Source organism: Cloeon dipterum, chromosome 2, assembly GCF_949628265.1.
Source record: "Cloeon dipterum chromosome 2, ieCloDipt1.1, whole genome shotgun sequence".
Classification (NCBI taxonomy): domain Eukaryota; kingdom Metazoa; phylum Arthropoda; class Insecta; order Ephemeroptera; family Baetidae; genus Cloeon; species Cloeon dipterum.
Window position 1 is genome coordinate 21,798,679 of NC_088787.1, and position 23,762 is coordinate 21,822,440.

General features: G+C 38.4%; 5 protein-coding genes across 6 annotated transcripts in view; 1 reads left to right on the forward strand and 4 right to left on the reverse strand.

The window, feature by feature from the left end:
• Positions 1-1,736: 1,736 nt before the first annotated feature.
• LOC135938170 (MFS-type transporter SLC18B1-like) lies at positions 1,737-6,551 on the reverse strand. Its single transcript, XM_065481746.1, has 11 exons — positions 6,217-6,551; positions 5,679-5,774; positions 5,038-5,111; positions 4,837-4,984; positions 4,597-4,783; positions 4,155-4,270; positions 3,910-4,100; positions 3,001-3,096; positions 2,781-2,949; positions 2,502-2,731; positions 1,737-2,308 (listed from the first exon to the last, which is right to left on the reverse strand). The coding sequence occupies exons 1-11, from the start codon at positions 6,322-6,324 to the stop codon at positions 2,185-2,187; spliced, it is 1,539 nt and encodes a 512-aa protein (XP_065337818.1). The 5' UTR covers positions 6,325-6,551; the 3' UTR covers positions 1,737-2,184.
• Positions 6,552-7,212: 661 nt separating this feature from the next.
• LOC135938172 (uncharacterized) lies at positions 7,213-16,225 on the reverse strand. The gene is made up of 6 exons (XM_065481748.1): positions 16,010-16,225; positions 9,773-9,865; positions 8,913-9,060; positions 8,688-8,821; positions 8,477-8,629; positions 7,213-7,765 (listed from the first exon to the last, which is right to left on the reverse strand). Exons 1-6 carry the CDS (start codon positions 16,116-16,118, stop codon positions 7,560-7,562), a joined length of 843 nt encoding a protein of 280 aa, XP_065337820.1. The 5' UTR covers positions 16,119-16,225; the 3' UTR covers positions 7,213-7,559.
• Positions 16,226-18,375: 2,150 nt separating this feature from the next.
• On the reverse strand, positions 18,376-19,624 carry LOC135935702 (peptidyl-prolyl cis-trans isomerase-like 3). Its single transcript, XM_065478226.1, has 5 exons — positions 19,474-19,624; positions 19,153-19,227; positions 18,923-19,084; positions 18,608-18,726; positions 18,376-18,545 (listed from the first exon to the last, which is right to left on the reverse strand). Exons 1-5 carry the CDS (start codon positions 19,474-19,476, stop codon positions 18,419-18,421), a joined length of 486 nt encoding a protein of 161 aa, XP_065334298.1. The 5' UTR covers positions 19,477-19,624; the 3' UTR covers positions 18,376-18,418.
• Positions 19,625-20,262: 638 nt separating this feature from the next.
• LOC135936756 (type-1 angiotensin II receptor-associated protein) lies at positions 20,263-22,773 on the reverse strand. Of its 2 annotated transcripts, none has more exons than XM_065479695.1 (6): positions 22,562-22,773; positions 22,463-22,497; positions 22,302-22,413; positions 22,171-22,249; positions 20,945-21,098; positions 20,263-20,880 (listed from the first exon to the last, which is right to left on the reverse strand). In XM_065479695.1, the coding sequence occupies exons 1-6, from the start codon at positions 22,595-22,597 to the stop codon at positions 20,790-20,792; spliced, it is 507 nt and encodes a 168-aa protein (XP_065335767.1). In that variant the 5' UTR covers positions 22,598-22,773; the 3' UTR covers positions 20,263-20,789. The 2 variants fall into 2 exon arrangements, with proteins under 2 accessions (XP_065335767.1, XP_065335766.1); XM_065479694.1 differs by having other exon boundaries at positions 20,940-21,098; positions 22,562-22,766.
• An 829-nt stretch (positions 22,774-23,602) lies between these two features.
• dysf (dysfusion) overlaps positions 23,603-23,762 on the forward strand; it is a 55,293-nt gene continuing 55,133 nt past the window's right edge. The window contains exon 1 of the mRNA XM_065477889.1: positions 23,603-23,750. The gene's annotated coding sequence lies outside the window, so the exon portion shown is untranslated. The remainder of the gene's footprint in view (positions 23,751-23,762) is intronic.

The following is a 23,762-nucleotide window of genomic DNA, read 5'->3' on the forward strand; positions in this document are numbered from 1 at the left end:
AATAAATTATATTTTATATTTAGATACCAAGGCTTTCATGACGAAACGAAATCCATTTTCACTCAACTCCTTCAGCATCACTCTGGCATTAAGCGGTCTTGTATTTGCACAGGAAAATATGAAGTTCCATTTTCTCGAGGTATTCACTCATATATCATATATTTGTCATACTTAAAAAACTTTGTCTGCTTTCAGATCAGTGAGGATAATATGTTCTTGATTTATTCAACTATTAATCAAATATTAACCATATTGGCTCTACTCATCTCCGGATGGCTGCTACGCATGAAATACAAATTTTTACAATTCAAAAAGTTTTAAATTGCTTTATGCGTGCTTAGTGTCGTTTCACTGGTGATAATCGTGCTTTCATTATCATTCCTCCCAGAGTCAGTTTTGGAATTTAATCTCTTTTTTCGCATTTTAACGACGATTTTCTTGCAGGGCAAAGTGGATCTATGGGATAGCACACGCCCTACTCGGCATCGGCACAGCCGCCTATCTGGTGGTCCTCTTTGTAGACGAAATACAACAAGCACTGTGAGTGCTATGAACATGAAATTCAAGCAAGCTTATAATAATTATAATTTGTTTGTTTAGCAACAAAGGCTGCCCTCACTCCATGCTGACGTACGGACTAATATGCGGCAATTGGCTGAGCGACTTCATGTTTGGTTTCTTTTACGGCGTCTTCTTGGCTGATCGCAATTTTTTAAAAGACATCGAAATATCAATTGCATTTCTACCTCTCATTTTCCTCTATATTATATTGGTATAATAATCAACATTTGACTTTAAAGCATGGGAGTATTAATTGTTTAATTTGTAGGTCATCTCATTGTTGGTTCAAATGTCTAGCTACTATAAAACAACAATACCTATCAAAATCAAAACTAACAAGAAGAATAATAGCTTTTCTTTGGACCTTTCCGAGAACACGAGGTTGCTAACTCATGAAGTTTAAGATTTGAAGCCCTGTTGGAACCATAGGTAACAAAATTTTAAGATTAAATTTAAAAATCCAATTATTTTTTTCAACAGCACTAAGTCTGCGGCTCAAAACAGGGCATTAAAGCCGGGTCTAGCGGCCAAGCGCGCTTGAGAGTGTGTAAGATTTTATAATGTACCTAAATGCCAAATAATTTACAGACACAATTTAAAAAAAAACCTGACAAGAAACTGAACAGAGAGTGTTCACATGTGCTTCATACGGGTGAAGATATCTCCTGTGCTTCTAGCGGTCACAATAATATTCTTTATTTGCATGCTAAAAGTCAAATAAAGAATATTGTTATGACCGCTAGAAGCACAGGAGATATCTACACACGTATGAAGTGGGAAGATATAGCATAATTACGTTCTTCCTCGCGATTAGACAATAAATGGTATACAGATACGATTTTGCAAGTGCATACGCTCAAGTTTGTTAATTAATTATATGTTTCACTAGAAATAAAGGACAATTATTGAAATTTACCTCCTCGATTGTCACCTCTAAGGTTAAATGAATTTTACTAAACGGAGGGTGCGTTTTACCAATTAAAAAAACAGAAATGGACCTATTTTGTATGGTTTGTGCGTATCTTTTGACGGACAAAGTTCACAATAAGTCGATCTCCCTGAGGCAATGCCTCAGAAATTCTAAAAGCTGTATATAGTGATCTTTAATTGCTCAAAATTTGTAATAAAAAACGCTTATTTAAATGATTATTGTAAACACATTTTAAATAAAACTATTTTTTACATTGCGTATTTTTATTACCATTAACAGTTGAGGAACATACATGATTTTCTGCATCAGGGTGACTTTTTCACTGCTGCAGTTCTTTTGATTTCACATTTTTTTGGTAATTTTCAAGGAATTATAACTGCAACGAATAGCGTTCGGAGTAGGAGTGATTTTTTACATTTACTTGATGCCCTAGTTGTAAGGACATGATAATAAGGATTCCCCGTTTTCGCTCGTACAGTGAGAGCGAACTATCCTTCGCGCACTAACAACATTAATAATAAAACAGGAAAAATAACAATGCGATGAATTAATTACATGCAGTCAAGTACACTTAAATTAAAGTAAGCAAAACTAGCAAAGTCTCTGTTTATGCTCAGAACAGTTTTTACTCTCTCAAGTCGTTTGTTGCTTGATATTTTTGGTTTTTTCAGTGCGGCAGCATGGGACCAATATCAGGCAGCTCTCGTGTCCGAAACCAACAACGGACCTTGCCCACCGAGTTCCAAGCTGCCGTAGCTTGACGTGTGTGGCCCAAGTAGGAACGTCGGACCGTCGTCTCTCTTTTGCGTCCCATATCTGCAACATGTGATAATTTATTTTGAAGTTATTCTTGTCATTACGATTTCTAAGATTATAAAAATTTAGAATCGAGAGGTGAATAAAGTGTTCGTTAGGTTTGGAGACAAAAAAGATTTTAAATATTAAAATTCAACTGCGGAGAGGCTATATTTTTAAGCGTCTCAAATTAAAAAAAAAATCAAATCAAGACCTATTTTTGTAGCTGTTGCAAAGGCTGAGAGCATTGACCATTCCAGGTGGCCGTTCGATTGTGATGCTGTCTGCCAGCGTCCTCTTGTTTCTGTGCCTTCTGCTGTTGGTGAAGAAGCCGCCGCTCAACTCGCTCTCCTCGATTGACGACGAGTTGTCTGCCTCCCTGACCTCCTTGTACGCGTTCCTCCTGATGCGGCCGCACACCAAGAACACCGTCACGGCGATGGCCTGACACCCCAATCATCAGATTTATTTCCATCGAGTTGGTGAAACTTACCACAATCACTTGGAAGGCGATGACGAACGTCGTCGAGTTCCGGAAACCAACGTTGTCGAACAAAAAGCCGGCGATTGAGGGGCCGATGAAAGCGCCCAAGGCGAACGTCGACGTCCACAGACCGGAAATCAGGCCGTATGTTTCCAAGCTATTCTCGTAGCCATGTTCACTGGATTTTAATTATTAACAAAAATTATAGGACTGACAATGAGAAACTCACAAAGCTGTCTGGAGAGCGTCTGTGAAGGATGCAACAAGTTGTGCCGCCATTCCCAGTCCGTGGAACATCAAACCAACGATACAGACCCATAAAACTCTGAAAAGGGTTGAGTTAATATGTTTTAAATATAAAATTAAACAACCCGAAGGTTGATTTTAAAAAGGCACCTTAAGGTTCACAGAGTTATCAATTTTTTAACTTTTTGCTCAAGGCCATTTCGATTTTTAATACATTGCGAGGGTGTTTAAATAAACAAATGTTAGGCTGTTTACCGGAAAATCAGGGGACATCTAGAAAAATCAGTCTCTTTAAGCTTTTAAAAAAACTGAGATTACCTCAAGTTCTATTGAAGCTAGAAAATTAATCTCTTTTTTTATTTTACAGTTTTCAATTTCGAATATATCAAAAAGAGCATATATGTTAAATTTTTATCTAAGCATATGTGGCATAAAATTTTGCACTATTAAGGGTATCAAACTTATTATTATGAAGCCACTTTTTGACGCCTGACGCGCTCTCTACTGGTTCGATCTGCAAGACCTGCACAACGTGTTGGTACGGCCAAGACGAGATATTTCAGATTATGTTCAACTTTACCCTTTGGAAATCATCTAGGGTGCTCAAAAACCACTCTGATGTGACCAAAATGTCGTTCCTGAGCACCCCGATAGCTTCCAAATGATTATTTTGAAACCTCCAGATAAAATATACTACTACAACAACAGACTAAATTGTTGCTCAGTGAAAAGTTGAAAAATTGCAAATGATTTAAATCTCTCGTGGAAACACGCTCCAAACAAACAAGGTCTGAGGCACGTTACTCTAGACTTGTTTATTGTCAAAAAAGTCTCGACAAAAACAATTTCCTGATAAAAAAATCTTAATTGTTTTGACCAGATTAAAACTCACGTATCAAAGGGCAGAATGGGCGACGGGCCGACCAGGGAGAAGGCGCAGATGATGAGGACGCAGCCGAACACAGTAATGACCTTGGGCAGGACGAAGCGGTCGCACAGCCAGCCAAAGAAGGGCGCCGTCAGGGCGTAGGTGCCTCCATTGATGACGAACATAAGACCCAGCACCACCGGTGAGAGCTCAAACTAACGAAAACAGGTTAATAACACGTAAAGTGTTGAATTTTTAGTTTTTTTTACCTGGCGCAGGTGGGGTTCCAAGGTGGCTTGGAGGAAGCCTATGCTGACGGACGTGGCCACGATGCTGGAAGCGGCCAGTAAGACCCCGGGGATTCGCAACACGTCCAAAACGTTCGCTAATTTAAACAACATTTAAAGTGAAATGTTTTAGAAAATTATTAAAAATTATAAATAATCAAATATATGAGCGGTTATATTTTGAAAATAGACAGATGGAAAATCTCCCAGGTATGACTGTCATTTGAATTGTTTTGAGAGTTGATCAAGTAATTTTAAAAATTTCTGCCTGTTTCAACGGTTATTTGGACGGAGTTTGTTAGTTGTCTTCAATATTTTCTATAAAAATGTTATATCCCAAGTATTCACGCAGATATATATTTTTGGAAATTTATAAAATAAATAAAAAACTTTTAAATTTCACATTAATTTGATTAATACACACGTCCTGTTCCGGCTGCACTTTGTGAGTCGGTGTTGACCGGGAGGACGAGCGAGGCCATAATTGCAGAGAGGAAAAGAGCGCTGCCCATCACAGCAAAAGGGGTGGTGTATCCCCCGACCTGGTAAAGGGCGCCACCCACCGTCGGGCCGGTGATCAGCCCCAAACCGAAACACGTCTCCAACGAGGCCTGTACGCAAAATTGTAATATATACTCTAAAAAAGCCAATCAGAATTTCGTACAAATGTAGTGGCGACATTGTTCGGGAACTCTTTGGCGATGATGGCGAAGGAGGCAGTGAGGAAGGCCGCATTGCCCAGCGCCTCGACGATGCGCACTGCGAATGACAGCATGATGAACGTGTAGTGGCCCTCGAACTTGTCCAACATCCTGTCGAGATTAGAGTTAAAATTCGGCCCGTCGCGAATTTGTTTTTGACCTACCCGAAAGCGATGGCACTTGTGCCGACGGTGAAAATTCCCCACTTGAACAGCTTCCGCGGCCCCAAATAGTTGAGCTATGGAGCATACGTTGCAGTTTTAAATTAATCTTAAGGCGATTTTAATGAAGTGCGATTAATTGAAAATCAAAGATGCTTTTAATTGCGCGCCGCCGCGGGTCGGGGGCCACGCGCGGGTCAGCCAGCAAAGCGGCGGCGCGGCGTCACAAAAACGTGAGCGCGACACAGCGGCGGCCTATTTTGCGCGCACAGCACTTTTCAATATACTATGTACAAACTGGAACTCTCTGATGATTATTTAATTTCACCACGCTACAATTTATTTTATTAGGAACGTGAAAATCCAACTAAATTAGAGAATAATTATCGGGACGATTCCATTTTAAAGATTAATATACAAGAATAAAAAATACATGACTTGGAGAAGATACAGAACAAATCTTCAGGAACAGAAGTTTTTATTTAAATTTTAGTAAATTATTTGTGAGAGATAAGTAGAGCAGGAGACTCTTCAACAGATTTTAAATATTTAAAACTACTTTTTACAGTTTTTTTATATTTTTTTATTCTTATAACTGCGGTTTAAATTGATTAGAAAAACTATTTTTTGGAGGTGGTACTCACGTATTTTCCGTAGATCGGGCTTATGAAGAACACCACAAGCTCAAAGACTCCGAAAACAAGACCATACTCGGTGGCCGTGGCTCCTTTAAGTTCCGCCTAGACAAATTTGTTTATGTTATTGTTCAACAAACACAAACAAGCAAATATTTGCTAACATGGAAATTCAAATGAAATTTGAAATGGAATTTGAAGTTTAAAAACGCTTGTTCACATTCAATGGTCAATATTCACCACTGACAATCAGTTTTTCACTCGAAAATTTAGTTTTAATTACAAAATGGCGAAAAAAGTTCACCATTAGGGATGCATTTAAGAGTCTGGTAAGGTCCAAAAGAGCCAAATGTTATCTCAAACTAATTTTTACTTGTCAAAATTATCTCATTTAAGAAAAGAAATCCATCGCAGATATTTTTTTAACCGAACGAGCGAAGAGAAAAATCTATCAACTGTCAAACACTGATAAGCATTCTTCCTGCTTTTTTGCTCGTTAATGGTCTCTTGGATGGCTAAAATAATTACATAAGAGAAAATGACGTACCTCTTTAGGATAAAACGGCGCCTGCAGCGAAACACAAATAGCATTGCAGAAGTTGGCGATGCCGAATACGATTATGGTCAAGATTTGTCGCCTCGTGAAATTATTCATTGCTGAAAAACTCGAGCCAGAAAGTGAAAGTCCTGTGCAGTTGAATGAGAAGTGGAGATGCCCAGCCACAAGCACACACGAATGAGGAGAATGCCGTGAGTAAAACTGACTGATTGTGTCTCAAACTCTAACCGTCTTGTTTGTGTTGTCTTCATAAAGACGATTGCCGACGAGAGCGCCTTTATATCGCCTCGGTAGTCAAACGACAGGGTCAAAGGTCGCTGATCCAGTGCGCCGACGTATCGCTCCACGCCAAACCCTCGATTTCCGAATAAATTTGAAATATTCACATGAAGAGTGAGGGAGTGAGGGAGGGACAGATGAAATTGTGGCCGATCTAAAGCGTAAATATGCTTTTGTTGTTTTTAGAACTTTTAAAATTCTTCCAGTGAGATACAAAAAACGTTTGTGGCATTGCTTAATGGATATGAAGGGCTGGTTATTTGTGATTATAGTATTTCACTATATGCTTGGAGTTGCTTTTCTATTTTTAAGTGTGGAGTAAACTGGTCTAGACGCATCACGCACTTCGCGTGTCGCTCTTATCAATATTATCCTGCATTCAATAAACCTTCGACTGACTTTATTATTCAATTTATTATTCAGCCACAATGTTTCTCGCAGAGTGCATAAATCACATATATATTGCTTTCGTTTTTGAAGGTCTCAGATGTCAACCGTCATAAATGTGAGTATTGGCACACTGCTCCAGTAACCTCATTAAGTCAAATTATTTCGCGAAGCACGCTGATCCAGACCGAATCTTTTGGTAAACCGCCTTTTTCAGCCTCCTGCGACGTGAACAAACGAATCAAAAGGTCAAAATCTGCCCTTTGACCGACACAATGTTGGACTTGATGGAACAGGAAACCGAATTGAAACAACGCATTTACAAACTATAACTTATATTTACTGATTCCTTACAGTAACTATTAAATAACAATTAGAGGAAGAAAGTCGATGAAAGATAATCGTTCAAAATGACTATTTACACTATTTACAAGCAGCGAAAGGGAAAAAGAGTCCACTTGTGAAGGTTGTATAAAAAATTTGCCTGTTATTGTCGATCTAAACTGGGGGACGAAGTATTTTAAAATTCTCAAATTCCATCACTCATCACCATATTTTCTCCACTAAACGCACAGTCCACTAAAACTCGGAGATCAGATCATGGAAATTGCTGCAGAGAGTTGCTGAGGGAAAATGATTGTTTGTTTTTGCGTTCGGGTGGCGCTTCAATTGGCACTGCTTTCATCGTCGGTGCTGTCGCTGCTCCTGTCGTCCATCTTGGGGTCTCGCAACCAAATACGACGGGGGATTTGCAGGAAGGCCTGGTTGAGGAACGACTTGAAGTGCTTGCCGATGCTCGCGCCGGCCGCCGGCTTCATCTCGCCGATGATTTCGTTGGCGTTTTCGTTCAGGAAGTGGTTCATCGCCTCACCTGAAATTTAATTATTTTAACAGAACGATCTCAATGATGATTACGACAAAAATAAATACAGTAGATCTTAACCAGTGGAAAGTATTTTTATCTCACCCTAGACAGCAACAGTCAAAACAGAATATCAAAACTGCAGAGACTTAAAAAAAATACAGCACTTGTTATTGCTGATCACAAAAAAAAGAAACATTAGAGACACACTAATCATAAAAAAATCGCAAGCCCACTATTAAATCCCATATTTTGAAGCTGGATCAAAGAGTGAAGCATGTACTACTTCATCTATTAGGAAAAATCCAGAAGGTATAAACTTCCGTGAACCCCATCGAAGGTTGCTACTGCTGTCCCATCGAAAAGAACTTCATGGAAGAGTCTTGAAATATTAAAAGTATATTTTCTCTGTCGTTATATAACCCACTTAATACTCAAAGCTACCCCCAGATTGCACCACGGTATATTTTGGGAAATTCTCTTCCATTCTCATTTAGAGTTTAATCTTGCTGCTGACGGTAAAAAATGGAATCGAAAATCCGAACGTTATTACTGAAAACTTGCTAATTGATGTTGACGCCATCTGTCTGCGGCTTTTCTATATTTTTGATGAAATCTGTAATATTTTGTGGTGAAACCGCAAGGAATTTCATTCAATCCATAATAAAATCACGATATGCAAGAGTTATTTATAGCCACAGACACGAAAATGGCTATTACCAATGACAGTGTTTCCGTTGACAACATCCTTGATGCGGAATCGCGACTTTCCTCCCAGGTGGAAATCGACGCCAAGCTTGTCAACCTGCATGAAGTTTTCACCACTCCTTGCGACATCGCGGCCATACAGGGAGATAACGGCAGTGATGTCATCTGCAAAAGACGAGACGAAAATTAGTGCGTTTAACTTGGCACACGCGAGCGGACGCACTGAACGTGGCCCAGAAGTCGCCTTTGCTCTTCACGGGGAAGAGCAGCACCTGTCCCGACACCTCGTAGTGGCCCATGGCGGAAATGCGTGGCAGACGCATGCCCAGGTCGATACGCAACCTGCTCAGGTCGCTCCTGAAAATGAAACATTCAAAATAGATGATATCAGAATGAATTCATTTTTTCTTGAGACTTTGTCTATTCAAGGTAAAAATCATCATTTTACTTTACGGTGATGACGGAGTAGTTGCCGGCGCCGAGAACAGTCATGTTGTTAAACAAGGCGCGCACTCTCACGTTGCCAACGCCGTTTTCCATGAGCAACTGGTCCATCCGCAGCGGGTCCAGAGGGTCCATGTTCAGCTCAGGAATGCCTAGAAAGTGAGATAAATCAATGATCGTGGTCGTATTCTTGCTCATATGTAATGAAATTGCAAATAAACAAATAAGAAAAATAATGGATTCTTTCATGAAACGCACAAAAATCTTGTCGGGATGAAAACGTTTTAAGTAAATGTAAGCAGAAGAAAAATTAAATTTGGTTAATCAAAATTGAATGAAAGATTTAGAAAAACAATTGAAAGTGTTAGTTAATATTTTATAACATCGCCTGAGTTGTATTTTTTTTTTAAATTTTTCTTTAAATCTGTTTTTCTTCTTGGCTTTTTCTAAAAACATTGGTTTGTGCCTACTTTCTTAATGCAGTTGAAAACTCTCATGAAATTTTTTCACGTGTAAAAATCCCGTTATGATTTGCATAGAAAATAGTCATAAGTTAACTCTAATCAAAATGCAACTGCTTTCTTTTTATCAGCGGACACATCTGTATGAGACATGTGTGCGCTGCCTCTTGTCTCGCCGATTCGGAGAAAGTGAAAGCGCTGTCCTTGGCCTTTAAGATGAGCTGCGAAAATATAGGTCACGTACTCTTGTTAAGTCACAGCATTGGTCGTTTGAGAAAACGCGTGCACGCGTAACCTCCGGATGATAGCGGAGAAGAGTGCTTTCCTCGAATGTCGAAAGCAGCCAGTGTGTTTGTTTACATTCCAGAAATTGCTTTTTCTTGCAAAAGAGATCAAAAATTACCTCTTTGCAGGTATTTCCTGAGGTGGTTGAACGTGTTCTTGATGCAGTTGTTGACATCAGGGTCGTCCACGGTGCAGGGAATGATGTACTCGGCTGCAACAATCAGAGCGATATATTTATTACAAATAATCGTGTGTCCAAGGTGGAACAGAAAGATAACAGATATTGCGAGGGTTAGGCAACCGCCTCGACACGCAAGTCAAGCGTGAAAACTACCTCGGAACAACCCACGGACCGCCGGCGAGTTGGCACTGCGAATTAGCGGTACAAAAAAGCGAGAGTTTCCTTTCCTTAGCAAAACATCACTATAGTGAGGCAACCGTGAAAAGGGACGGACATGCTGTTTTCCGGACTCGTCGTTTTACTAGATAAGCAGTGTGCAATTCATTTCCGCAATTTGAATTAGTCATTCAGAACGCTGCCTTCTAAAGAAATTTAGTGCATGGAAAAATTCAATCAGGAAATAAATTTAGGAGTTTATTTTATTTCTTGCACTCTTTATTTTTTTAAATTAACAAAAAATTAATAGGGATCAAAGATTTATCTTAAATATCCAGGAACACGGTAATAAAAATATATCAGCCCTGAAAGGCATTGAATTTCAATAATAAAAAATTGTTTTATTAATTTTGACCACCAACAAGCAATTATTCCAAAACTATCTGTCCTTCATCTCGCAGCTGCAATCAAGTATTTAATAGAACCGTCGTAAAATTTATTTTGGCCAATTTAACCGTTGCAATTTAATGACTTTTGTTGTAGCTGCAGTGGGGACTTAATTTGTGGAGTCGATTGGCCAACACTTTTCCCGTTAATGTACTCTCGCACTCTTAGTCTCGCTTTTATGGTGCACGCGTCGTTAGATAAAATCATATCTGCACCGCTACCGCCACTATTGCTATAATCGCTCGAGTATTTCCCCATTGTATAAGACACGCTGGCTCGCAACCGGTATTACGTGATACAAATTCCGTAGTACTCACGCGCGCGTCTTTCCTCGGATAAGCTTTTGATTCATACACTCACGCTCGACACACAAAGTAGAACAAAGCCGTGCCCTAAGCTCTTTCAATAATTTACGGTCCATCGAGTTGACTTCAAGGAAGTTTTTATCCAGATTAAATGCAGTTTCATGTAGCTCCAACGAGAAGATTAATTTCTTTTAATTTCCTTAATAACGACGTATTGGGAAATTAATTTAAATTGCCTTTAAAATGAGACTGCTGTCAAGTAAAATATACAAAAACGTGCAAGATGTTTTTTTTTAATTTCTCTGAGAGTATTTTAATAATATTCTATTTTTTGCTGAGCTTAAATTACGAATGTAAAATCAAATTTTGACCTACATTCCTGGCAGAAACAGACAACTTGACCAAGAACCTTGTCCAGGAAGATAAGGCTTTCATAAGTCCAAGGAACAATATTAATTTTTGGAGATCTGAACGGCCGCAATTTCTTTGAATCGAATTGCCTATGGGTCCATCACTTAAGCCCGGTGGTGTCGGTGTCTCGTGCCTGGCTGTGACGTAAGGTGAAAGCTTTCTTTCTTTCCTCGTCCATCTGACTCAGCCTGTGAGACACTGCAGCGCACTGCCCGCCGCCGGCTTTCTCTCTCTCGAGGAAGTTAACAACAATATAACCATGACCACTCGGACCGGCTGCTGCTTCGTAAATCGACGACTCCGATACTAAATATAAATCGGAGAAGCGCTGGCTAAGGAGAAAGATGGCATTGCATACGCGCGAGGGCATGTGATTGAATAACGCGTTACGCGATGTGACTTCAACGCCCAGCTTACTCGTCCACATGCAGTCTAAAAGCTACTTCTCTGCTTTTGAATTTGGAGAATATACTGGATTTGGTGCTCTACTTAAACTGCAGAAGAAAGGGTAATGACTTGCAAAATATTACGCAACGAGTACGGAATACAATCTCTCTATAGTAATAATTGGGACATCGCAATGGTAAAGTTCAGCGCTATGACAGAAAATGCCACATCTGCTGCAGAGTTAAATAAGTGCCAGGTTGCAGCCATTCACTTGATTCAAGATTAAATAATGTCGATTTTAAACTGCGTGTTCAAATTTAATTGGTTCTAACACTTAAATTCAAGTGCTACTTCTAAATGAATTTCTGCTTTTAAAGGACGCGAGTTGTAAATTGTTGTTTAAAATTTGCCTGTGAGAAATCCGATCTTAATGGTCCCCTAAAAGTACCTGATTGACGCCATTTTTAACTTAAAATTGTAAGATTTTCCCCGCGCTATGAGACAGGCACCATGACGTATTTTAAATTTTCGAGGGAACCATTTCAAAATTGCTGCTAGCTACTACGCCTTCTTCCGGTGGTCGCTGTTCACACGGAATCTATGAAACCGTGTTTTTTGATAAAAAAATCCAAAATTGTAAAAAATAATTCATTTTACCTATAAATAACTCATAGACATTGATCACATCGTTTAAAGTGGGGGCCTCTAACATATTATGCCAACAATTATCAAGTCTACTTGCAAAAATCAAAGGATCCTGAATAAATATATTATATTAGGCAGGTTCAATTGAAACGAACTTGCCCTTTGCACTTATGAGTGAGCACAAAGATAGCTATGACCCAAAATCTGCTACTTTAGACAACATCAAGCTGTGTTTTTTGGAGAACCCATTGTTGTCCCGTTGTAAATTATAGGCTGGAACGAAATTTTAGCTATTTATCTTGTTGTTGTGCCTGCCTTTGACCTTACAATTAGGCAGCTGTTGTGAAGAGAAACATAAAAAATTATGCAACAATTATTTCTACACTCTCCCAAAAAATGTTTGAGCCTTGAATGTACCCCTTTTCCAATCGACGAAACGAATCTAACCATGGCAAACGAGCGCAAATTGCCCAAGAGAGAGTCTGCTTCTGAAGCCAGCAACGAACTTGAACTTGCACTCAAAATACGACTCTCGCTTTTGTCGGCGGACCATTATTATTTGGTTGCCAAATTTCTCCGGCGCCGGCGAACGCACACAAGAGGTTAACCTTGGATGCACTTTTTGTGCTTTTCTCCGACCAAAATATCATGATATGCGGTTAAAAATTAGCAGATCATTTCTCCTGTCGTGCATTACACACACTCCACTCAAGAGATGGAGTAATTTTTGCACGCCCGCCAATTGACGTACTTTTGTAATTCGATTTTTGAAGAAGTAGGCCGAGCGCGGGCATGACTTGCACTTGCGCAACACCGGCTCGTGAGTGTGAGTCAATATACCTCTTGTAATTGTCGTCAAACAATGGACCAGCGATTTTATTTATCGTGTCGCCCACTCACTCGCACATTTCGGTTTCGTTCACACCAGTGACGAAAGTTCATCACCGACTCCTGCGGTCACTTTGCTAACCAAACTCTAATTTTGGATCCGTCAACGTGTGTGTCCTCTCGAATGTAGGCTAATTGCAGTCCAAAAATATTGAGCAAGTTAATTCTTGACTTGATGTTTGACAAAAAACCTGGATTTAATTACAGTATGTGATTAAGCAGGTTTTTATAATTGATAACTATTTTCAAAGCTGTTTTGAGGACTATCCAGATTATCATTTAACATTTTAAGCATTTGCGACGTTGTGGCACCTTGAAGTTACTCAATATAAGTGCTGTACAATATTTTCATGCTAATTTGTTTAAGACAGAGAAAAATATATTTTAATTACAGCAATTTTATTGATAAATCCATTTGTTTGAACAGTTATTCTGAAACGTGCTAAAATAAATTTCATTAGTTAATGTTTAAGTATGAGATTTATTTCTCGATTTAATGTTTTCTATAGGTAAATGAAATATCTGTCTAAACCCGAACTACTTAATAATTTAGTTATTTCCTGATTTTGTCCTGCATTTTTGATTATTTTGTCATTCTTAAGATAATATCGCCGCAGAAATAATTGAGCTGAAGAAATTTCAAAAGCGTGCATTTTATATGACTCACTGAATCGTGGTATTTTTCTGGAACAGCGCACGCAATCGCGTGGATTGTTTTGTTATTGACCTTAACAGGTGTGCGTGTGCGTTCGGCTGTCCGAAGCGAAAAGGAAAAAGTGCGCGGTTTTGATAGAAAGTGATCGTGTGGCACTTTTCCAAAGTTTAGCTCCGTGAGTTCATATTATTAAACATAACAGAGTGCGTCTTTTACTTATCTGAAAAGGAAGAGCAGGTTTGCATAATTATATTTTTATTGCAACTGAGACCAAATTATGTTGACTAAACTTGTCCGCCAAGGCTGAAATTCCTGCCTGAAAAATTAGCATGCGCCGACACGCACCGAGTTCACTTTTGCAACCGCATCCAAAGTTTCCATTCTTTTTTTATTACAATTTGCTCTTTGTGTAGCACACCGGTTTTGCTCGCTTGGGCAATTCTCCCGCGTTTCATTTGTCACCATGTGCGGCTAGACTCCTATACAGCCTTGGTGCAGGCAAGAATTTTAGTTTTTAAAAGGCGATGTGGAACACTAGACAAGATCAATGATTTTTTTCGTATAAAAAAGGTTGAAAGATTATCCAATCAAAACCATTTTTTGCGAAATTTGGCCTTGACTTTTGAGGTACATCACACATTTATGCAGTTTTTTTTGTTGATCTTACAAGGTTGCTGACGTCAAGCCAGGCCGTTAATTTACTAAGTCCACATTTTCACTTTTACACCGCAATCTTGGAATCCCGACTAGTAAGTTTCTACCGATTTGTCAGAAATGATTGGAATGCAGTGAAACGACATTAAAATTGACTAGTTGACTAAATGTGATGTTTATAAACGGCTTAATCAGCTTGATCCTCTCATAAATACAATTTCACTGCAGGTTTTCAGAGATGCAAATTAGGAATTTTCTTTTCTCCTAGGGTATTCCTGACATTCGAGGAGTGTTTTCTGGGATTTCCTAGAATTTTTTCCTGACGCAGGTTTTAATTTTTTACGCATTTCTTGTTGTTGCGATTGTTTCAGTAATTTTCAGTAAGCCCAGTCTTTGTGGGTTTTTTATAACTTAAATAATTAGTCAAATTAAATTTTATTTCCTGCATAAAATCATTTTCCAGTGCTGAATTAAATATTTTCTCAAGAGCATATCACCTATAAAATCAACTTTCAAATGGGAACCAACTCGTGCAAAAGCTGTTCTCACAAATTTGGTTACTAAAAATTTAAGGAGGCTAAATTGATTGAGATTATTTAAACGTCTTAATATTTTGATAATTCTTTTAAGAGTACAACGATTCATAGAAACTCATTTCTCGATTTTGGGCAATAGGCGAATGGATCCGGTTTGTGCCGTGCGACAATTCGCGCGTCTTTAACGGTGCGATTTCACGCCCAACATCAAAAGCAGGCTCTTTCTTTCTATCTCTCTCTCTCTCGCGGATAAATATAAACTTTTTCCAGCAGAAAGCTGCGTCGGCCGTGTGCAAATTGGCTGAATTTCCACGCGCGACACCCTGTCAACAGATCCAGATCGGTCGCTTTTACTGATTTTGAAGCGGCGGCGAGATTTTATTTTCTGTGCGACGAGAGAGGAATGCCGTCGGTGCTGCGCTGGAAAGTGAGAGTATATACTCGCGGCGCGGCGCGTTTATTTGCAATTCTCGTTATTGCCACAATCGTGTTGCACCTGACTCCACGTTAAAAGCGGCAGCAGCCGGGCGTTATGTAAGAAAATGCACCGGAATACATTGGAGACTGAAAGTGGCACGCTGCTCTGGACAAAGGATGTTTTCTGTTCCATTAGCTGAGTGAGCTAGCGAGCTAGCGAACAAATAATATAATTTTTGTTAGGCCAGGCCGAGTAGAAATTTTTGTGGTAGACAACTTTCTGCAAATAGAGAAGATGCTCGCAGCAGAAAAATCTATCATGCAGTTTTTATTTAATTTAAGGAATTAAAAATAGATTTTTATTTTTTTAGGTTTCATCCAGGCTGATGATGAATTGAAAATTTTCTTTTTTTTTTTAAATTTTATCTACTATTTTTGCAAAAATGAATACAGTGTACTAAGCCTATTTTCTCTAAAGTTTACTCCGTTTTCTATTTTGATTGTGAGAAATTCCCTTTTAATGAAAAAACTAGACAAATCCTTTATTTCTCTGCTAGCCTATTTTAATTAGTAGCCGAACTTCTTTTATTTACACCAAATTTTGTTATTTTTTTTCAAATTGAAATGCAAATAATTTTTTCTTGAAATAAAAAAATCTAAAAATTGTACTCACGAAGGGTCTTGATAATTTTGAGTGGCTTCTGTTCAGATGCAGCGGGCATGGCGTAAGTCACCGAGGCCAGGGCCATCAGGACGAGCAAACATGAGGAACGGGGACGCATCTTGGGGCTGCTGCTGGAGCGAACGGAGGCGGCGGAGGGCCGATCGAGTGCACGAGCTGGCTCAGCGGCGAGTGAAAGTGAACGAACGCACACCAACGAGTTAACACACTTTTTTCAACCCGCGTGTCTTATAACCATCGGCGGCGGCGGGTACTGCGGTGGGAGATGCCCGCCTTCGTTCCTATTCCAAAGCATTTTTTACCTTAAATTTAATTCAGCGCCCAATTTTTCACGTCAGGCGGGGGAGATATGCTACATAAATACGTGACATGAATTGTGACGATGCACTTCATTCATGATGCAAAAAAATTATCTTGGAGCGTAGAGAAATGATGCAGCATCACACTTTCCTCGAAATGTTGACCAATACCTCCGTTGGGGAATACCTTCATTGCCCTCCATTTCATTATCTCGATGAATATATAGGGCACTCGAAGGTAATCCCATGTAACAGTATATAACGATGGGAGTGAACGAGTCAGATTTATTAACTTTCCATCGATTAGCTGCAGTTCTTATTTTAATCTCATCCAATCACGAAAAAACACGATTTTATTTATTTTTTACCGTTAACCACAATCCAAAGCACATGCGTCATGAATGCCCATGAAAACCATCGAATCGTTCAAGTGACAGGGTTATAAAGAGTGCTGTGAAATCGTCTAAAATCTAAAAGGACCATAATTTCACGGATCATTGCTAACTTTGGTTTGCGTTGGGAAACTTTTCTCAATGTTTAATTCTTAATGGAATTTTTGTCTTCTGTCCAACATTTTTCCCCCATCATATCGAAGTACGTTTTATGCTGAGTAGAGATGCGTTGTGAGACATAATAGATAATTAAAAAATTAATGGTTTCGAACAAAAATTAAAATTGATATTATTTTACACTGGTTACAGGACTGCATCATCTGTAATATCTCCTAACCTGTTTTTGTGGGAAACAGAGGTGAAACCCGTCTAATACGGAGATATGGTGGCAAGCGCATCAATTGCTGTCGCGCTGGACGTTGCACCGATTTTCTCGAAAACAAAAAAATAAAATGTCATGCATCATAAATTTTTCTTAAAACATTAAACAGTGAGTTAATAGGGTTCATTTTGAAGAGGAAATATTTTTTGATGTGTCTCTTTCACAAATCTTTAATTTTATACTTTGAGTTAATATTTGAAACATAAAAATTAAACATATATAGCTTTGGATTGAATTGAAACGTTGTAGAGGACATTTTTGCAAGTTTTTTGGTCCAAACCGCATCTTTGTAGCTATCTTGAAACTTATATTATTACCGATATAATCTAATCATTTGTCAAGTGCCAAAAGTGAAAACTTCAACTCAGGAAATACTCCACATTTTGGTCTGAAATTTGGCAATGGAAACCTCTCATCCAACCCTACAACGGAAGTTTTTCCAACGTGCCAGTTTACCCTCGATTAAACGCTAACTTTGAAAACAATACAGAAAAATGTCCTAGTTCTTTGGTTAAAAATGTTTACATTTTTAATTTCCATTTAGGAAAAATTCCATCAAAGGAAGTACATATAGTTTTTTTTCTATATTTTCTCAGTGTTACATTTTTAAAAATATTATGTTAGTATTTAGAGCAAATTTTAGACAAATTTTATCAAGAAATTTTAGCCTCTTTAAATTGAAAATAAAAAAATTGAACATTCCCTTGGACTTAAGATTTTTTGATAGGATTGGAAACTCAATTTTTTTCAACTATTTCAAGTAACGTAGCTTATTTAAAAAAAGTCCTGGTAAAAATATTCATGCGGAGTCTGGTGTCTAGCAGATGAAATCAAGGACAGAGCGACTGCTTGGTTTCATAACCTTGACTGAGAAAGGATGGCCGTAATTTCATCGTAGATGAGATTGGCTTTTTAGTGCGTCTAGCCTATAAAATAGCTCCATGTAAAGGAGATGAATTTTTATAATGTTTGTTTCAACAACTGGCACACATAACATTTAGATTATATAACAATAATGAAGGGTAGTTAATTTTTAATTAAATACACTGAATTAGCTGGGAACTATTTAATGGATGCTAACGAACAACAGCTAGCTCAGCCTTGGTCCTAAGATTATAAAAAATAACCGACTTTCATGCCAGCTGTTGGTATTTATGCTGGTAATTGACAACGTAATCTCATTTGACACTTTAATACCATCTAAAGGAGAAAGAAAGTCAGCACCTTGGGCTCCACTTTGGAAATCTAAGTGTTAAAAAAGACAATATTAAATATACAAGAATGTGAGAAAAATAATATTAATTTATTGAGTAAGACAAATTGCGCACTACCCAGCTAGTGGGTTTGCATGAATTGTGATTTTGTTGATTCTAGTTTCGGTGAGGGGGCGGTAGTTTTTCGCGTTGACATTCATTTTCTCCAGCTCGTCCAGTGCGTCGATTCCATCGATCACTCTTAATAGGAGTACAAACCGTGAGTACCACACGATTATAAAAAGAAGGAAATATAAACTTACTTTCCAAAGAGGGTGTATTTGAGGTCCAAACTCGGCTGCGGTCCATAAGCAATGAAAAACTGGCTGGCGTTTGAATCTGGACCACTGTTGGCCATTGAAACTGTGCCTCTCGCATCGTGCTGGAACATAAAATAAACATTGCCTCAATTGCAACGAATTTACTCTAATAAGAAAAAGTTTGAACTTTTTATGTCTCTCTTTTGGAAAAAATAAAAGAATATAAGAGCTCAGTTTGTTAAAGATTTGTTTAACCTTTTATAAATTTAAATACTGCGAATTGATATCATTTCAAGCTGATTTAAAATTTAAAATCACCTTCAAGTCTTCACAGAATTCGTCTTCGAATTTCCTGCCCCAAATCGACTGTCCACCTTTGCCCGTGTTGTCCGGATCTCCAGTTTGCACTATGAATCCTTTGATGTTTCTGTGGAAGGTGCAGCCAACGAAATAGTCGCTTGCACAAAGGGCCAAAAAGTTCTGCAATTGAATAATTGTTTCCTGTTAGTTTTAGCCGTCAGATTATCAACTTATCAACACGCACTCACTTCACATGATTTCGGGCACTTTTCGCACTGCAGTTCTATTTTCATATCTCCAACATCCGTGTGCAGCGTGACAGACTGGAACGAAAAATTATATTTCATTAAAATTGTTTTCAAACCACCGTCAAATATAAATCTACGTCTAATTTAAATGATTCATCAGTGGAATTTTAAACGCCTCGGAAAAGTCATAACCTTTTTCTATTTAATATAATACACATAAAATAGCCCTGCAGAACCATAATATGTAAAGATTACTTTGAAACTAAGATAAATCTGAAAAAAAAATCAAATTTTTATACGTAAGAAATAAAATATTCCTACCATCACGAAAAATCTAGGTTGTAAATTAACTTGTAATTCGAAAATCCCAAACAATTGCTCGACTAGCAGATTTTCCAAACTTGCGGTGTTTGTTTTGTTTACTGATTTGCCGGCATAACGAACACATATGTTTTGAAGTTGGTCGAGAGGATCTGCTCAGTGCTGCCATCTGGCCTCGTATCTTTTCATTACAATGAAACTCTTAGAAAACGCGGGAGGGGAAAATTGACATATTAATCAAAATAATGTGTGTAAATTAATCATTTAAATTCAAGGAGCAACCTGGGAAAGATTTAGCTTTTTCCTCATTTTCTGATAGTATTTGAAATATTACTATTTATAAAGCTAAAATGGAAGTGTCACAAATTTTCTGTAAAACTCAATGAATGATGGAAAAGACAATTAGGCTAATAAAACCAGAAAATATCGAAAATATTTTTCATCCATCCTTAACCCCTCGTCTGAAGGGAACTAATTAATTTTCCAGCGCTTTTTGCACCTGTTTGCTATCACCTTAAAAATGGATTTGCGTACATTCCCTCTTCAAGACCTAACTCACCCCTTCAAAAATTATGAAAATTATATGGTGAGCCATGAATAGTTCTAACCATCGCGAATAAAGGGGACACCTGCAATTTAAAACGACTGACTTAATTTTTTCCAAACATGTTTACCTTCGAAAGGGAGCTGTTCAGCGCCGCCACCTCACGTTTTACCTTTTGACCACACGCGGCAGGTGAAAACTGACAAGAGCGTTAATATTAATTAGGAACGAAATAAAACGTCTGGTTTTGGAGACAGCAATTAAATTAACTCTTGATTTCATCAACACAATAATTACCGTAATTACATCAAACATCACATTTTAAGCACATGACAATATGTATAACAATTTCCTAGACGACTATATTTAAAGAAGAGAGCTTGAATTTAAACGAAAAATACTGCTTCAATTATTGGAATGATTAGCATATCACTTTTTCTTACTTACATCTTAATTTAAGCTTTGACTGTCCCGTGCAGTTAGTATAAATTGCTCCGCTTGTTTTTAGTAAAAAGCAAATGCACTGAAAATATGGCAGTAATATGATCATCTTTTGATTTAATACGTTGTTAACAAACACAATTTTCCAACAGGAGGGTGATAAAAATCACAAATGGTCCAAAAATAAAATAGCGATATGCAATTCAGAGTATTTGAAATTTTGTGAATAAATCATCTTCCCAGCAGAAAATTGCTTTCTTGAAATCAATCAGTGCTTGTAAAAAGGAAAAAAGAATATTTCGGTGGTTATCCAATGTTGTAGTAAGTCTTGTCAGCTGTGGCGGCCGACGCCTGGGGTACTACCGGTGGCTGTCCCCTGCTTTGGTCCATGTCCTCGTAAGGGCCGCGAGGGGTCGTCTGTCCTGGAATTTCCAATAGAAAAGCGAATTACGTCAGGGCTCACTTTTTGGCGGCAGCTCACCAAACATGTTTCCGAAGACGTTGGTACCACCGGTCGGAAGGATGGTGACGCTTGTAGAGCCCACCCTGTCCTGGAGGCCGCGGTACAGGCCGAAACACGAAACCGGACGCAGCAGCAGGTTGATGATTGCCATGCCGACGCTGAATCTCTCGCTGCCCACTGAAATAAAAATCAATAATATAATATACTTAATAGATATGAATGTCAAAATATATCATTCGAAATGTTGAGCTAAAAATTGTGAAAATCAGAGTGCCGTTGGAATTTTTGGAATTAGCCGCCTACTTAGCTATTTACTAGAGAGCGACCATATTGTGACGTCATCAGTCTCATGGCCGCTGATATTCAGGACAGACCCTGAATGTTGTTCCATTTGCTGATTGTTTGGTACAAAAGGTACATATTTCAAGTTCAGTGCTACAGCCTGTAGAACAATATTCCGCCAAATCTGTGCTATAGAATGAAAACTTAGGTGCAAATCTAAGTGTCTTTAAAGGAACAGTTCTTCAAGAGTTATTGAACCAATTTTTCTTCCTCTTTATAAAATATTATGTGTGCAAAAAATTCCAATTAGAAACTAATTAGAAACTAATTGGGCACCAAAAGGATACCAAACAATCGTTTTAAAAGTTGTCACCCTAACAGTGATGACGTCACAAAATAAATACGGGTTCTCCTTGTCTAGCGCTTGATGGCTATCGTGGAGGCTAATTCCAGAAATTCTCAGATTTTGTATTTTTCAGGCATCATAGAAAAAATTAACATTTTCCACACATGCGTGTTCTTTGAATTCAGATTTTAAAAAGATCAAAATAAATCTTTCAACAAGAGCTTTTCTAATACTTAAATTAAAATTACGAAAATGATTAAAATTAATCCATCAAAATGTCACGCAGAAATGGCTGGTACTAGGGTATATAAAACGAAATTTACGAAAGTTCTTTCAAACTTCTAGCGAAATTATTTAAGTAAATTATTTCACCAATTAAAAGGAATCAGGAATCAGTGTTGGAATACAGAGGCGCCATATTGTCTGTATATGACCGACAAGTCTCAAAAGAACATTAAATTTGGAACTCCACTGCATCCAACACAAACTATTTTTGAAAAATCGAGAGAAATAATAGAATTACCTGAGTGCCACCCTTAAACAAAGAAAATTCAATAGCTGCGTTAACAGCAGATAAATTAATTTAAATTTTTAGTCAAAATTGAAAACTTTTTTACTTACTTAGACTAATAAACGAAGGGTAGTACACACTAATGACAATAATGTCTAAAACAATGCAGATCAGGTTGACGCATAGACCCTAAAAATTCAAAAAATCAGTAAGAGTGAAATTATTAGACCGAAATCCGTGCCATTTGGACAGGGTCTTCTGAGTCCGGGCTGTGCATCGACCACAGCAGAGTAATCAGGAAGAAGGCGTTGTAGAAGAGATAGGAATCGGGGCTCCAGGCGCCCTGCACACCCCTGAGAAAGTCACAAATGAGCAAAATCCAGGTCAATCCCTGTTTCTTACCAGGCGATCAGCAAGAAGTGCACCAGGAATGTCACCTGCCGAGACAACCAAAACAAAGTTAAAATCACCGTACTGTTATTCAAAAAGAGATTTACACACCTTGAGGGAGTTCGAGGCGGAACTCTGAGGAATCATGTTGCTAAAATAGGAAAACTGCTTTCGAACGTCTAATCAAGCCTTCGGATTAGAATATAAAACTAGTGGCGCAAATGTGCAACAAGCATCGCAATGACAGCAGCCTCGGAGACCACAAACTCACGCGGAGAGCGAGTCACATGATTTCGGGTCGATACTTGCGCGACTCCGACTCACCTAGAGACCACGGAGCGCACCTAAAAGCCGGTTTGCCGGTTCTCTGACGGCTGCTCAAGTGGTGTGATTCGCGGAGGCTGTTTTAGATGGCTCTCGCCACCACTTTCCCACATACAGCCAGCATCAAGATAATAAAAGATATAAATACGGTCATTCCATCATCAAGAGTAACATATTGTCGATAGTTTATTACAAACATAATTGGTTGAATTTAATTAATAAAAATATATGAAAAGGCTTTATTTTAAAAATAATCTAGTAAAAAGTTAAAGTATATTATAATTTTATTACTAAAATTGAAACAAAGTTTATAAAATGATTTAAATAATATAAAAATTAAAAAAGTTTCACTTTTAGCAAAATTTCAGAAAATATATATTTTTAAATTATATATTAACTAAAAAAGAAAAACTCTACTTTACAAACATTATATAAAAAATTATGTTTTTAACAAACTATAAAAATAATAAAGCGAAATTCTGTCCGTTCGTGTGCGAAAGTCGAAATGTAATGAACCCGCCAGGAGGGACGAGCGAACACAAGATGAGCTGGCTGGCTGTCATAATTTAAAAAATTTGGTCCTGCCAGAGAGAAAAATAAAACGTCAGTGGAGAGCAAACTGGAAAAGGAACGAAAAGGCAGCATCCGCGCGCCGACGAGTGCTGGAATTAGTCACACGGGTCTCTCTCTCTCTCTCTCTCTCTCTCTCTCTCTCTCTCTCTCTCTCTCTCGGGCTCTCTTGGTCGGTCGGTCGGGATGATGGAAATAATCATAGTGCGGGTGAGAAAAAGGAGGAAGATTGCACGTGGTGCTCAGGTCGCGGCGGCCAATCGTGCCCTGAGAGGCGGAGCGAAAATACTATCATGCTGGCGTAGTACCTGGACCTGTCAGTCGCGTGTGGACCCTCTCTCGCCCAGCTGTGCCTCGTCCGCCCGCTCGCCCAAGCCCTCGCCGACGGGGTGACTCCTCTTCTCTGGTCAGTCATTTT